This window comes from Urocampus carinirostris, chromosome 7 (assembly GCF_059441175.1).
Source record: "Urocampus carinirostris isolate Australia breed hairy pipefish chromosome 7, RoL_Ucar_1.0, whole genome shotgun sequence".
NCBI lineage: Eukaryota > Metazoa > Chordata > Actinopteri > Syngnathiformes > Syngnathidae > Urocampus > Urocampus carinirostris.
The window spans coordinates 20623005-20636071 of NC_142355.1; the positions used below are offsets into that span (position 1 = coordinate 20623005).

Below are 13067 nucleotides of genomic sequence, written 5' to 3' on the forward strand. Positions count from 1 at the left end.
AGGCTTGCCTTGTATAAACAGAGGTTCGCAGACGGACTGATAACAGGGCATTGACAGGACTGGGTTTAAATAGGGACAGGGAGCCAATCAGAGCCAGCCGCGGTTGGCACCAAATGAGCGGGCACAGGTGATTCACATTGGTATTCATGACAACTTAAATGCTAATGCACACACACACATTGAGTTTCTCCACAAATTGACTCAATTCACAAGCATATTACGTTCACCCTCAGCCTATAATAAATAAACAAATAAATTAAATAATTTTTAACATGTCTTCGGAAAATATCACTGCACTAAACATCTCACCAACGGGTGGTTATCAACCAAGTCCTCTTAACAGAGGTGCTGCCTTTAAACCGGTGATTATACCCACTGTTAGAATATTGGAATATTACAATATTTCTATTATTATCAAATCCAATAATTTGCTGTGATTGTTCATGATGTGTCAAAGATGTAACGGACGATCAGAAATGCTACGTAGCTGATACGAGCTTTCATGATAAATATTCTGAATCCAGAAGCTGTGTAGCCTCACTTCCTCTCTTCTTCCCTACTGTTTGGCCATTTACACCTTTGTGTTTCTTCCTTTCCAGGAGCGGCGGTGAACTTAACATTGGTCACGCCAGAGAAAGCCATCAAATTGGCCGCCAACGACTTCTTCAGGCATCGCCTCTCCAAGGATGGGTGAGTGCATGCCACGCTTTTTCTGGCGGCCTCTCATTCCCACAGTGATTATCGCGTTTACTAACATGTAACATGACACATTAGCTATCGCTCTTCCTACCGAGACCCCAATTAGTTTTTCTCTAATTTTATACTCACTGAGATGCCAAACATTGCATCGTATGCATGACACCAGTAATGTAGTCCGTAATCCGTTTTCCTCTATCATGTTCTAGAATTGCCCTACGTTTTTGCTCCTAATTGCCCCTCAGGAGCGAACATATCTGTTTGACATACATTGAGGTTGATAAATGATTGACTTGACTGCCCCTGCAGTTTGTTGATTATTTATTAACCTGTGTGTTTGTCTTGTTAAAACGGCAGAAAATAGCAGATGGCGGAAAATCTGTTTAAACAACATTAATAAATATTTACTCTGAATCCACACAGTTGCACGACTGCTTTTTCAAATCTAATTTTAATGTTATTGCTTTTGTTTTCTTCCTGTCTCCCTCCAGAAAGCTTACTTTGCTAAAAGAGATGCTGGCCGGGTGCGGTGCAGGCACTTGCCAGGTGAGCAATTGGAGTGGCGCTTGAATTGCATCCCACTGTTCTCCATCTGGAACTGCTGTCTGCAAAACACCAAATCTCCCTCTCATTTGTCTTTGCCCGCAGCAACAATTAGCCCACGCCATATGTAACTACATCCGAAGCTTATTTTTATACTAAAACGTGAAATGTGAGCTCTGTTTTGCTTAGCACAGAGGAGCTCAAAACCTAACCCTAGCACATTGTGAATGAGGGCAAAGAATTCCCATCCCACAGTCGTGATTAGATTAAATGCAGCTAACCTTGGATTTAGATTGTAGCCGCTAACCTGACCATCTTACCTTTAATCCAGTTAACTGGTTACTCTTGTTTGGATGACAAAGAAAAGTAAAGGGTTACATATGGGTCATAATAATTTAAAACTTCATGGAAACACGAACTATTGGCAAAGGAATTTTGCAAACAAAGAAACAAAAATTTGAGCCTAAGTATTCTAACTACAAACTTTGTTTTGGTTTAGGTTATTGTCACCACTCCTATGGAGATGTTGAAAATTCAGCTCCAGGATGCTGGACGCATTGGTAAGAATATTAAATTACGATATGGATGATGTTGGTTACATAGTTGGAGAAATAGTGACCTCATGCGGTCATCTAAGAAACTACAACTACACTGTGTTATGGGTTGATTATAAATATTTTTTTTTCATTGATTTAAACCTTACTTACTAATTTATTATCATTATAAAAATAGCAATTAATATATTTTCTGCAATTCCTGTCCTTATCAGTGGTGGGATGAATATTTTAATGCTGACTTTTGGCTAGGCCGGATAGACACTGTGCACAAAAAACTTGATATTTCACTATATTACATGAAAAACAATGTAGTCTTTTGGAGGTGTCGGGAATACAAAAATCAAACAAAAAAAAAGAAAAAGTGAGATTTAAATACCTGGAAAATATGTGAAATAATTTAGACTTTTGTGTATTGTGCATTTTGGTGGCAACTGGTTAATGTTATTCTACTCAACCTGACCTGTAACCTTAATGAGAAAAAGGTCAGAAAAGTAATCAATATTTATTACTCTATACATTTCCCCAATGGTGGGCCGTTAACAATCATCTGAATCACGTGTTGTTAACTATATTTTCCAGAGGTGTTATTTCATATTTAAGCATTTAACTGCTGAAATTTCAGCTATTAGTTGTTCTTAGGCTAAGAAATCTACCCAGAGGCCCTTACAAAAAATCCTGAAAGCTGTGTCCCGTAACATCAGTCTTCAAGTAAGCTGTTGGTTTAGCCGATCAGATACCGAGTTGGAGTCCGAGAGCCTGTCACAGGCCAAAATAATTTCTACTCCACCCGAGTCCTCACAAATAAAATAGTAAATCTCACTTTTAAGAGCCGGCGCAAAGAGCTGGTTTGTTTGTGTATGACACATTGCTCTTCAGACTAGAGCTGAAGGCCTAGGTGTGAAATCCCAGCCCACCACTGAATTATCAATTGTAGATCAAATACTGGGTTCACTCGTTTTCCAGAAATATTGATTAAATAGGATTGTAAATTTAGGTTACAATAAAAACGTCATCATTACAGATGTACAGTGGGAACTGAAAGGAGTGTCATTCAAATACTAGTGAATGTTTTTCCCTTACAATTATTTTCTCTCAGCCGCTCAGAGGAAGCTGATGCCAGAATCTGTGCCAGTTGGCACCCAGGAAATAAAGTCGTCTACTGCGATGCAGATCACTAGACAATTGTTGAGGGAAAAGGGAATTGCTGGATTATACAAAGGCCTTGGTGCCACATTGCTCAGGTAAAGAAAACTGGCATAATGTATGTTTTGGTATTGTGAAGTATTTCACTCTGTGGGTGTTTTTCCTAGGGATGTTCCGTTCTCCATCATCTACTTCCCTCTTTTTGCTAACCTGAATAACTTTGGAAAACGCGGTGCAGAGGGACCCGCCCCTTTTTATGTCTCTTTTATATCTGGCTGCTTAGCGGGGAGCACGGCGGCCGTTGCAGTCAACCCGGTCGACGGTGAGTCGCAAGCCTGTTAGCGATATTGACGTGAGCCGCCGTGATATTCTGACCAGGACTCTGTGCATTGCAGTGATAAAGACAAGACTTCAGTCTCTGACCCGGGGTAGCGCAGAGGACAGTTACAGCGGTGTGACAGACTGTATCAGGTGACCTCATTGAGTCTATTCAAGCACTCATTTCGTCATGTGTGTCTGTGTGAGATTTGTTACAGCCCGCATGTCAATTGTACGGCCTGAGGGCCGGATCATTTATTTTCACACTAAACATCCCAGACAGCAATATGTACCTGGACCAGAACTGGTCCAGATGTGCTGAAAGGTTCGGTCTGAATCAGTAAAACACATCCGAACCATTTTACTGGTGTCCAACGGCTGATCGGTCCACCTGCTGTAACTTCTACAGTGGTGACTTTTTTTGGTTTGTTTTTTTTTTAAATGATTGCACGTTCAGTCTGCAAGGTCAGCCCTGAACCAATCATTTCCACTGTCAGACCGAAGGTCCCCGCCATAACTGGTACTCGTGTGCTGATCGGGCAGTAGTGGTATGCGGATCTGGCGACTTGTGGACGGATCCGGCACAGTGTCAGCTGCTATTTGGGCTTACTGTATGTTTGAAATTCTTTCATGTACCCTGGTCATATCCCTCGAGATGGGTGACCGACAGCAAGACAAACGCATACAAAAACAAAGAAAATAAAGAAAGTGAAAAAGTAGCAAAACACCAAAATTTGACCATGGCCAATCCAAATGCCCAAACACCCAAACAAGTTTAGCACCTTGGCACCCAAGTTGGTCATGCTTTCGCCCCTTCAGATGAAACGGGACACAAGACAGCGGCCATGTCACTCAGGTCAGGGTGAGACAACACACTCTTTTGTTCAACAGCAGGGCCCGACAGCTTTCACTGGTTTACCCCTGCCGCATCATACGGATGCCCTGCCCATCCCTTAGAACACGTCTAAACATCCCACTATCCTTTTACAACACCTATCCACTCATTCCTATCACCAACAAGAACTCTAGCTTCCACTATATTTAGACATCTTTCCTGCAGTGCACTCATAACACCATCCATCCACGTCAAACGCGGTCTTCCTCTTGGTCTCCTTCTATTTACTTCTGCTCTGTAGATCCTCTTCAACATTCGCTCCTCATCCATCCTTTCCATGTGTCCAAACCAACCTAGTACTCTCTTATCCAAACGCTTACTCAGTTCCACTAATACTCCAGTTCTGCCTCTCACAATTTTATTTCTCAATCTATCCAATCTTGTCACTCCTAACATACTCCTCAAACCCTTCATCTCAAAAACATTTTATTTTCTTCTTAAATTTGCGTTCAGGCTCCAAGTCTCTGCACCATACTATACAGTCGGCACAATCACTCTCTCATACAGTCCCCACTTAACATCCATGCTCATACTCTTGTTGCTCATCACTCTCCCCTGAACACCCAAAACCTTGCTTCCTTGATTCACTCTATGCAATACCTTGCACTCCATTCCACCAACTGCAGCCACATCACAACCCAAGTACTTAAAGCTTCATTATTATATCATTTCACATGATAATTTCTGCTCTGCGACTGGCTGGCAACCAGTTTAGGATGTCCCCTGCCCACTGCCCGAAGATGGCAGAGATGGGCTCCAGCATCCCCTAGATTCTACTGAGGATAAGTGGATATTTTCATACTAAATTGCAAGAGGGCATTTATAATTGCTGGTAATTTATAAACCAACTGAAAGGAGCTGAACAAAAATGGCACTGAAAAGAAAATCATATTCTGCAAGTACAGGCTGAAAATAGTGAACTAGACAACCGAAAACAGCAATTGGGCAGTAGAAAAAGAGTTTTGAGTTAGCGAGTAACAGGAAGTGGCGAAAAGCAGAGGTAACGATGAGTCTGATGTAGGGCGACGTGGAAGAGGAAGCGGCATATAGTCTACCTTCGGAGTTTGGGGAGTTGTTTATTAAAAGTTACATCCAGGATGAAGATTTCATTGGATTTGGTGATTTTAGAGTGAAACTAATAGTTTGGTAATCATGTTCTTTGTGCTAGAGGTATTAGAATAACTCTTAACATGTTAAGTCGTTACTGACATTACCAGGTACGTCAGTCATGTAACGTTAGTATACCGTACACTTATTCAGCCTTTTGAAATGAAATTAAATGAAATGATCAGCATTTATATAGCGCTTTTCAAGTCAAGACTTCCCAAAGCCCTTTACAGTGTGCTTCACATTTCCCAATAGTGGCCGTGCAGCCATGTAAGGCGCTAACCTGCTTATTGGGGGCATTAGGGGTTCAGTGTCTTACCCAAGGACACTTCGACATGTAACACGGAGAAGCCGGGATTCGAACTGTGATCTCTTGATCCCAAGACGAGCGCTCTACCGCCACTGCCGCCCCCTATGTTCTTCTTTTATTTATTTTTATATTAAATTGCCCCTCAAGATGACATGTATGTTTTTGGTGTTTGATTTTATCGAATAATTGCTCCCCAAAAATGCTACCTGTACTCCAGGTGCAATTTATACGTTTTTTTCCCCTTAAATATGCATTTTTTGGCTGGTGCGATTTATAATCCGGAGTGATTTATAGTCCGTAAAATACGGTATGTCAAAAAAAGAAGGAAGTCTCTTGTTTTATTTTTACCGAAAATTACAGTAGGATTTAAAATAAATAAATAAATATAAACGAAATGCTCCTTCTTGCCGCTACAGGTCTCGAATGTGTGGAATAGCTGACATCCAGCAAAGGTTCTGCCCACATTTCGGAATACTTTTCTTTGTGAACACGTGTTTTCTGTGACGAACAATAGAAAAAAACTTAAGCAGTGCTCAAGGTTAACAAACTAACACTTGAATGACATCGTTCAATGTGCTGTTACTCAGAATGTTTCCAGGAGACAGTATTAGTGAGTAGACAGGAATCCAATGAGGGAGAGGGGCAAAAGGTGCGACGGCACAACACTTGTTTACACTGATCATTTAAGGTGCTGTCTGTAATTTGAAACTCTGTTACTCTCTTCCGCCATCTCCTGGCTTAAAGTCACGATCGCAGCCTCAGTCAGCTCATTCCTCGAGAATGTGCATATCTTAAATAAACTCTTTTTTCATGTTTTTGGCGGTTTGGTTTGGCATCTGGGCTGTATCTGAAACGGGCCTTTTCTTACTTTTACCATTTTCATGCTACACGAACAAAAAACTACGATTACGAGCATAAAGTCACTCCCCAAAACCAATTTCTTGCTTCCTAATGTTTTGCATGTTCTGAAACAGCAATGCTCAAAGTGAGATAAAAACAGATAGGAACAGTGGGGAAAAATATAAAGGCTTTTTAAACATACCACATACTTGATAGAAAAGATATTCTCCTTTCAACTCATTTAGACACGTTAACCGATGCAACCCACCTTTAAAGATAAGATTTATTTGGTTTCATGTTAAAGACAATATTGTACTGTATTTTCTCAGCTTCAGTTGACTTAGCTTGGTATTTGCATCTGATGTTATTGACTGCTAAAACTTATTTAGTCTCTCCCTTTAATTTATTTCAAAGCAGTATAACAATTGAGGCAAGCAAATTTGTATTCATAGCTCCCACTTGAGTTAGTTTAGTGTGGTGATTTGGTTTTAATGTAAAGCTGTATTTGTTTAACTTTTAAAATAAACAACTTTTTAAAATATTCCATGCCAAACTTCAATCATTTTTTCCATTGTATGGTGAATAAATGTGTTGTGGTTAAAAAAGATCCCTTTCATCCGTGCTTTTAATTTGTAGGTTTGGCTACAAATGCAGGTTGAATGATAAACGTGGGACTGATAAACAAAGCTAAATATTTGGCTTGATATTTTTTTACCGATCTGGCCCACCCGAGAACATAAAGTCTGGATCCGGCCCCCGAACCAAACAGAGTTTAACATTCATTTCATTTCATTTCATTTCAACATGCCCGACTCATATTCTGTTTTGTATAATGCTTTGTAATTATGTGCCTTCTAGGAAAATCTTGCGTAATGAAGGTCCAACTGCCTTCTTGAAGGGGGCCTACTGTCGAGCTTTGGTGATCGCACCTCTCTTTGGCATTGCTCAGGTGGTCTACTTCCTGGGCGCGGGCGAGTATATCCTCAGCCTTTTGCCCAAAAGTCACAACTAGGAAGCTTCCTCGACTGCCTTTCTGCACAAATTGCATCACATTGTCACCTGCGTCAGGAGTCGTCTCATTTTAAAGACCTATATGTTTGTATTTTAATCATCTTGTGCAAAGTTTTGTTGAAAATATGTTGTTTTGAATGTCTTTATTGTGCAGGAGGAGACTCTGTTTGCCAAGCTGCCATATTTGGCAAATATCAAGCCACAAGTGGAAGCTTGGGTTTTTAATCACAAAATAAGGGGATTTATATGATTGTCGAAATTTCAAAGTAGGCCAACTGCCCTTGGTTGCTGCAGGTTCGTAAGCGCTCCTTACCTGTTTACTTTAAACATTTCTTTCTGTAAATGAAATAGAATCATGACACAAAGTAGAATTCTGTACTCACTTTATCTACAAGCACATATATAAACATTTCTGCAGTCCGGAAAATATCCAGATGTTCAAAGATCTAAAGACCCAGCTGAAAAGCACTATAAAGGGAACGCTGGTTCACTGATATATTCCACTATATAACGAGTGTTGAATTTCATAATGTAATTATTTCACAACAAAATAAAAAAGTCAGATTAACAACCCAAACCATGACATATATCCTCGAATTTGCATTCGTTCTCATTCAGATGTGATTGCTTCTATTGTGCAATTCCTTCTCCGTTGCCCTGCCAAGTTTTTTTTCGTTTTCGGAGCCTCTTCGCCTCCTCACACAAAAAAGAGCGAACTGGCACTAAAGTTTTTCATAATTTTGACTTAAAGTTAGAGATCCAGAACAAGCATATTGCATCCACATTTACCGGTAATTATTTACTAGATATGTCTGGTATCTGCAGATATTCATATCTGGTATCACTTGCCAATCCCCAATTGAACTGGCTTTCATTTTGGTATACACAATTGCAACTGTGACTGACTTGGAAACTATGCTGGAATAATACTTTGCCACCTTTTATCATTTTTCAACAGCAAAAATAGGAAACCAATTCGACGTGGCACACACCTGAAAAACCACAAACCTTAAACCATAATATGACCTAAATAAATCTTTACCTCTACTTTTTAGTGGATCATATTTCACCCAATGCTTCCGCAGTCACTTTAATGTTCACTTTTTCTCAAAGATTCTTTTGTGTTCTGTGGGCTGTGTGTTGCCATAAGATATACACACAAAATCTAAGCATCACCCTCCATAGAGCAAGAAAAGTAATTCTGGTATCATAAAAATATGTCGATAATCATGTAAACAGTGTAGTCTCATATCATGGATAGCAGTTTAAAAATCCTTGTTTACAGAATAGTTCAGTGACGTGTGGAATTATCTGGACTTGAATTAAACTGGCAGAAGAGCTAATGATAAACTTTTATCAATGAATTCAAAACCAATGTTTGTTGTGTTTACCAAACATATTTTGTCCTTGTGCTTGTTTGCTTTAAGCTGCAATGGAAAAAGCAGCCCCGTTATATTTAATGTTTGCATCGGACCTCAAAAGCCCTGCCATTGGTTTATCTCAACCGGAAATCAAGGTGACTTTGACGTCTTTTTAATCCAATCACATTCCGCTCTAGCGCCCACTTTGCTGTATTGTTGCACTGTATATATCTGATGCAACTTTTAAACACGTACTCATCCGTGAGAGTAAGAACTATTTATCAGTGTTCCTTTCTATGGGTGGTATTGGTATGGCACTGTATGTGTTGTGAATGTGTCACTTTGATTATATTGTAAATGTGAAGATGGTATGAAGTCTATGCTTTAGGATATATTGATTTCGTTTTGGAATTGTTTGCACACCTACCTCTCCATCCCCATAATGTAGTGATCACGATGAAGGAATGCAATGGACGTTGGTGGGATTTTCCAATTGAGAATGTGTGGTTGGGGGTGTCAGATCTTCTTTGCTCTGGCTCAAGTTGGCTGGTCCCGCTGGAAAGCTGTTTGAGTATTAATTCTATAACCTTGATTTGCATCTCAAGGTGCATTGAATTGTACACACTTTGTTTTAATTAGTGGAGAGTTATTGACGGAAAAAATAAGTACAGCACTCTAATGCTTATCTCATTGGACAAACAATATCACTTACTGCCTAACCAATAGCATGGTTTCAAGTATGCCAAAGATGAACTCCTAAGGTATAGGCTAGCTTTATTTGATATTCATCTAGTTTGATTGATTGCTCATGTTCTAGTAAGGGTATGTCAAATATAGCACAATTAAAAGGTCATATAAATTATTATTTTCTATTTTGTAGAGCCATTCGATTTTTATTTTTAGTACCATTCGATTTTGCACACTGAGAGGAGACAGAGCAGATTGTATTGAGAAAAAAAAAGTGCAGGGAAAAAAACAGCTTACTAGCACACAAGAAGAACCACCAGCTATTATGTGGGCAAATTTCTTCAATTGTAGAATGGTTGATTAATGACTTGTAACTTTTGAGCACTACAACATGCAAACAAATATATTTATGTCAAATTATTTGGCTGGGTGCCTGTTATTACCACCAAATTCTGGCATTTTAAGAGAATTATGGAAACCAGCGAGCTGCAGGATCAAGTATGTTGATCAATGCTCCCAAAATTGTGTTTTATACACCGGATTGCAGTCCATGGATCCCTTAACGGCTCCAAGATACACTGGATACCTATTTTTTACACCCTAATATTAAGAATGATTATTTTCAAACAAACTTATGAGAAAGCTATTTTTGATTTTGTTAACAATTAAAACAAATCAAGGATTTTGTTATGCTCTGTAAATTACTTTATTGAAAAAAAAGTGGCCCCGGTATCATTTTATGTTTTTTTGTCTTTGGAAATATTTTAAACTCAGTTGTGTAGCAGTTTGGTTCTGACTGCTGTTTTCTGCTAATGACCAGAGATGAATTAAAATCGTGCAAGGCAGTAGTGGAAACACAAGGTCATTCTACTTGTGCACACTCCACGTGTGTTCTGAATTGTTTAAACTTGTTAGGACAAATATTATACAAGTAACCTTAGTTGGACATCAAGGATATAAAATAAATGCTCTGGGGCTTTCCACAGGTCTTACAAGTCTCTCTGTTGTCTATTCGGACCAAATGAAGCATCATATAATGGTGATAGAACTGTAATAAGCTCTAAGCAAATAGCCTTTGACCCCGCTGAAATGAAGTGTACCTCGAACAAGCCCAAAGGAGACAGGGTGACTTAAGATCATAAAATGAACATCAATCTTTTTGAGTGCCCGGGCTGTGATGGTGACTGCACTTAATGAAAGCGACTGAATCACATGCAGCCGATTGTCAGTAGTCTTAAGGCAAAAGCCGTAAGGTCGCCCGGTACCTCCGTAATGGGACTATAACAGCCGAGCCATAGGAAAAAAAACTTGTGCGAGCCAATCATTGGAAACGAGTAATACTCTACTCTCAACATTCCAATTGCTGTTTCCACCTCACGTATGCCGTTTCGATGATTATGCCTATTTTGTCCGAGTGTTGTTAATGATTGTTTTTTTTAACTGTTCTTGTATTGTTTTCGCTTCGATAATGTGTACGTCATGACGCTTTGATTATGATCTCGTGAATTGGGTTTCCTTGTGTATGTCCGGACAGTGTCGTGTTGTAGCAAATGTGTAGTGGTTCTCTTTGCTTCTGTATGTCTGTCACACTTTCGTGCCATTCCTCTCTTCCCCTTTACGGAGGAGTTGTACTGAACCGAGGGCTCTATTTTTGTTCACAAATGTGCAAATGCCAGGAATGAAGGGAAAGAAAGGACCTGCTGACAGTAGATTGCCCTAATTGATCTTGGCTGTGACCATTCAGACCTCAGTGCATTTCTCCTTGCACATTTGTCTGAACCATATATTTTTATTATGTGTGAAAGGGAAAAAAACCTATATAAATATAACATATATTTTGTTCTAATTGATCTACTGAATAACCACTATTGGGAATTTAGTCCAGTTGTTTATAGAGAAAAAAATCTCTATCACCAGGCTGTTTGAAATTCAGATCTGTGCATTAGTGCGCAACTCGGCACTGACGCGAACAAATTGATGAATTGACAACTAATCGATTATAAATATAGCAGCAACTATAATATTTTTTAATGTAATACCTTTTTTTTTTGGAATAGCTCCAAAACCATAGCCTTTTTAGCGCTTCAGTAGTCAATACTTGTCATTTATTCTATTGCTTCTCATAGTAAAAATGTAGTATTTAAACATTTTGTGAATTCCAAAGTCTAACTTCATACTTTTAATTTATAAATTATACAATTCTTTTGGTATTTCATTCCAAATCCATTTGTTGGGGATAGGTGGTTTTGTCCTAGTGGTGGCAATTTGCTTTTATTTCGGAATACAGTTATCATCATCTAGGTCTACTTTTTTCGACTCATGCATCTTACCAATAACCAAATCAAAATCAATGCGTATTTCGTATACAGTAAATATAACAAATAACTGTTTTCATAGTTAATGGTATGATCCCTTTTAACTATATCAGAATAAAAAACAAAAACAAAAAAAAAACAGACTAAAGAAATTGTTGCTGGCTGCTTGGCGCAAAAATAGAGCCCTAGTCATATGACATCTTTGAGTGTTTATAAAAAAAAGCACAAAAAAGGTGGACTTAGGCACACAAGATCACACTTTGATTACTGACGGTTCCAAATGGTGTACAGAGTAGGCACAAACTTCAATGTGAAATATATTTAAGTTCAAGATGAAAGAGTTTTTATATATGGGTTGAAGAAGTCCATGTGATGGTCCGCAGAATATATCTTGCTTATTCTAAATGAATCAGATGTAAGAATGTAACATATATATCATAAGATGTATTATTTAGTGAATAATTTATCAAAAGATTTATGGATTTACACAGTCACCTAAAAAAACGAACACATTCACATTCGACCAGCTCACTGATATGCAATAAGTAGAATCAGCACACACTAGCAACAAACAAACTTGTCAATGTAAGCGTCGCAATGAGGTTGAAGCAATGTGACAAGGGACCTTCACAACTTTTTGTGGGCTGGGGCCCTTCTCTTGACCTGTATTCACTTCCTCCGGGAGGAAATGTGCATTACACAGCACTTTAAAGAAAACAAGAATACTAACCCCAAACAATATCACTTCCACGAAATAGAGGCTATTTATCTTCATGTGCAGTGATTGACACATGTCCTATGCATTGTATACGATGCCATTGTTAAAAAAATCTATAAAAGACTGTATTTCCGAGCATAATTTGCTGTTCAATAAACTGACTGTCCATAAATCTCTCCTGGTCGTGTTTGTTTTTACACATATCTTTGGCCCTGCTTTCAAGGACCTGCAGCATTCTCGCTCTGTTATTGTGTCCTTCGTTGTTTAATTTAAAAAGGAGAGAGCATGTGAGCTGATAATTCACACCCACTCGCAAGCAGCTCACGGGGGCTTGAAATTCAAACCATCCATTTTCGATCACTTGTTCAGGGTCAAGGGGAAGCTGAAGTATCTCTGTCGACTTTGGGCGAGATGCCTGTAACAGCCTGCATAGGAAACCTCTGCAGTCATTGAAGGATGACCATTTTTGCCTACAAGCGCATTTACAATAGCCATCTAAAGCAGTGGTCGGCAACCACACAGCAGACCAATACCGGGCTATGTGCCTTTTGGTAACAAGCCTTAAA

At 39.1% G+C, this 13067-nt stretch overlaps 1 protein-coding gene across 1 annotated transcript in view; it reads left to right on the plus strand.

Annotated features, from left to right (window-relative positions):
• Positions 1 to 12673, plus strand: part of slc25a22a (solute carrier family 25 member 22a) — a 31690-nt gene extending 19017 nt beyond the window's left edge. The window contains exons 5-11 of the mRNA XM_088340106.1: positions 600 to 690; positions 1188 to 1242; positions 1739 to 1799; positions 2893 to 3037; positions 3107 to 3261; positions 3335 to 3410; positions 7268 to 12673. Coding sequence (XP_088196232.1) covers positions 600 to 690; positions 1188 to 1242; positions 1739 to 1799; positions 2893 to 3037; positions 3107 to 3261; positions 3335 to 3410; positions 7268 to 7421 — 737 coding nt within the window. The 3' untranslated portion in view covers positions 7422 to 12673. The remainder of the gene's footprint in view (positions 1 to 599; positions 691 to 1187; positions 1243 to 1738; positions 1800 to 2892; positions 3038 to 3106; positions 3262 to 3334; positions 3411 to 7267) is intronic.
• The last annotated feature ends 394 nt before the right edge of the window (positions 12674 to 13067 follow it).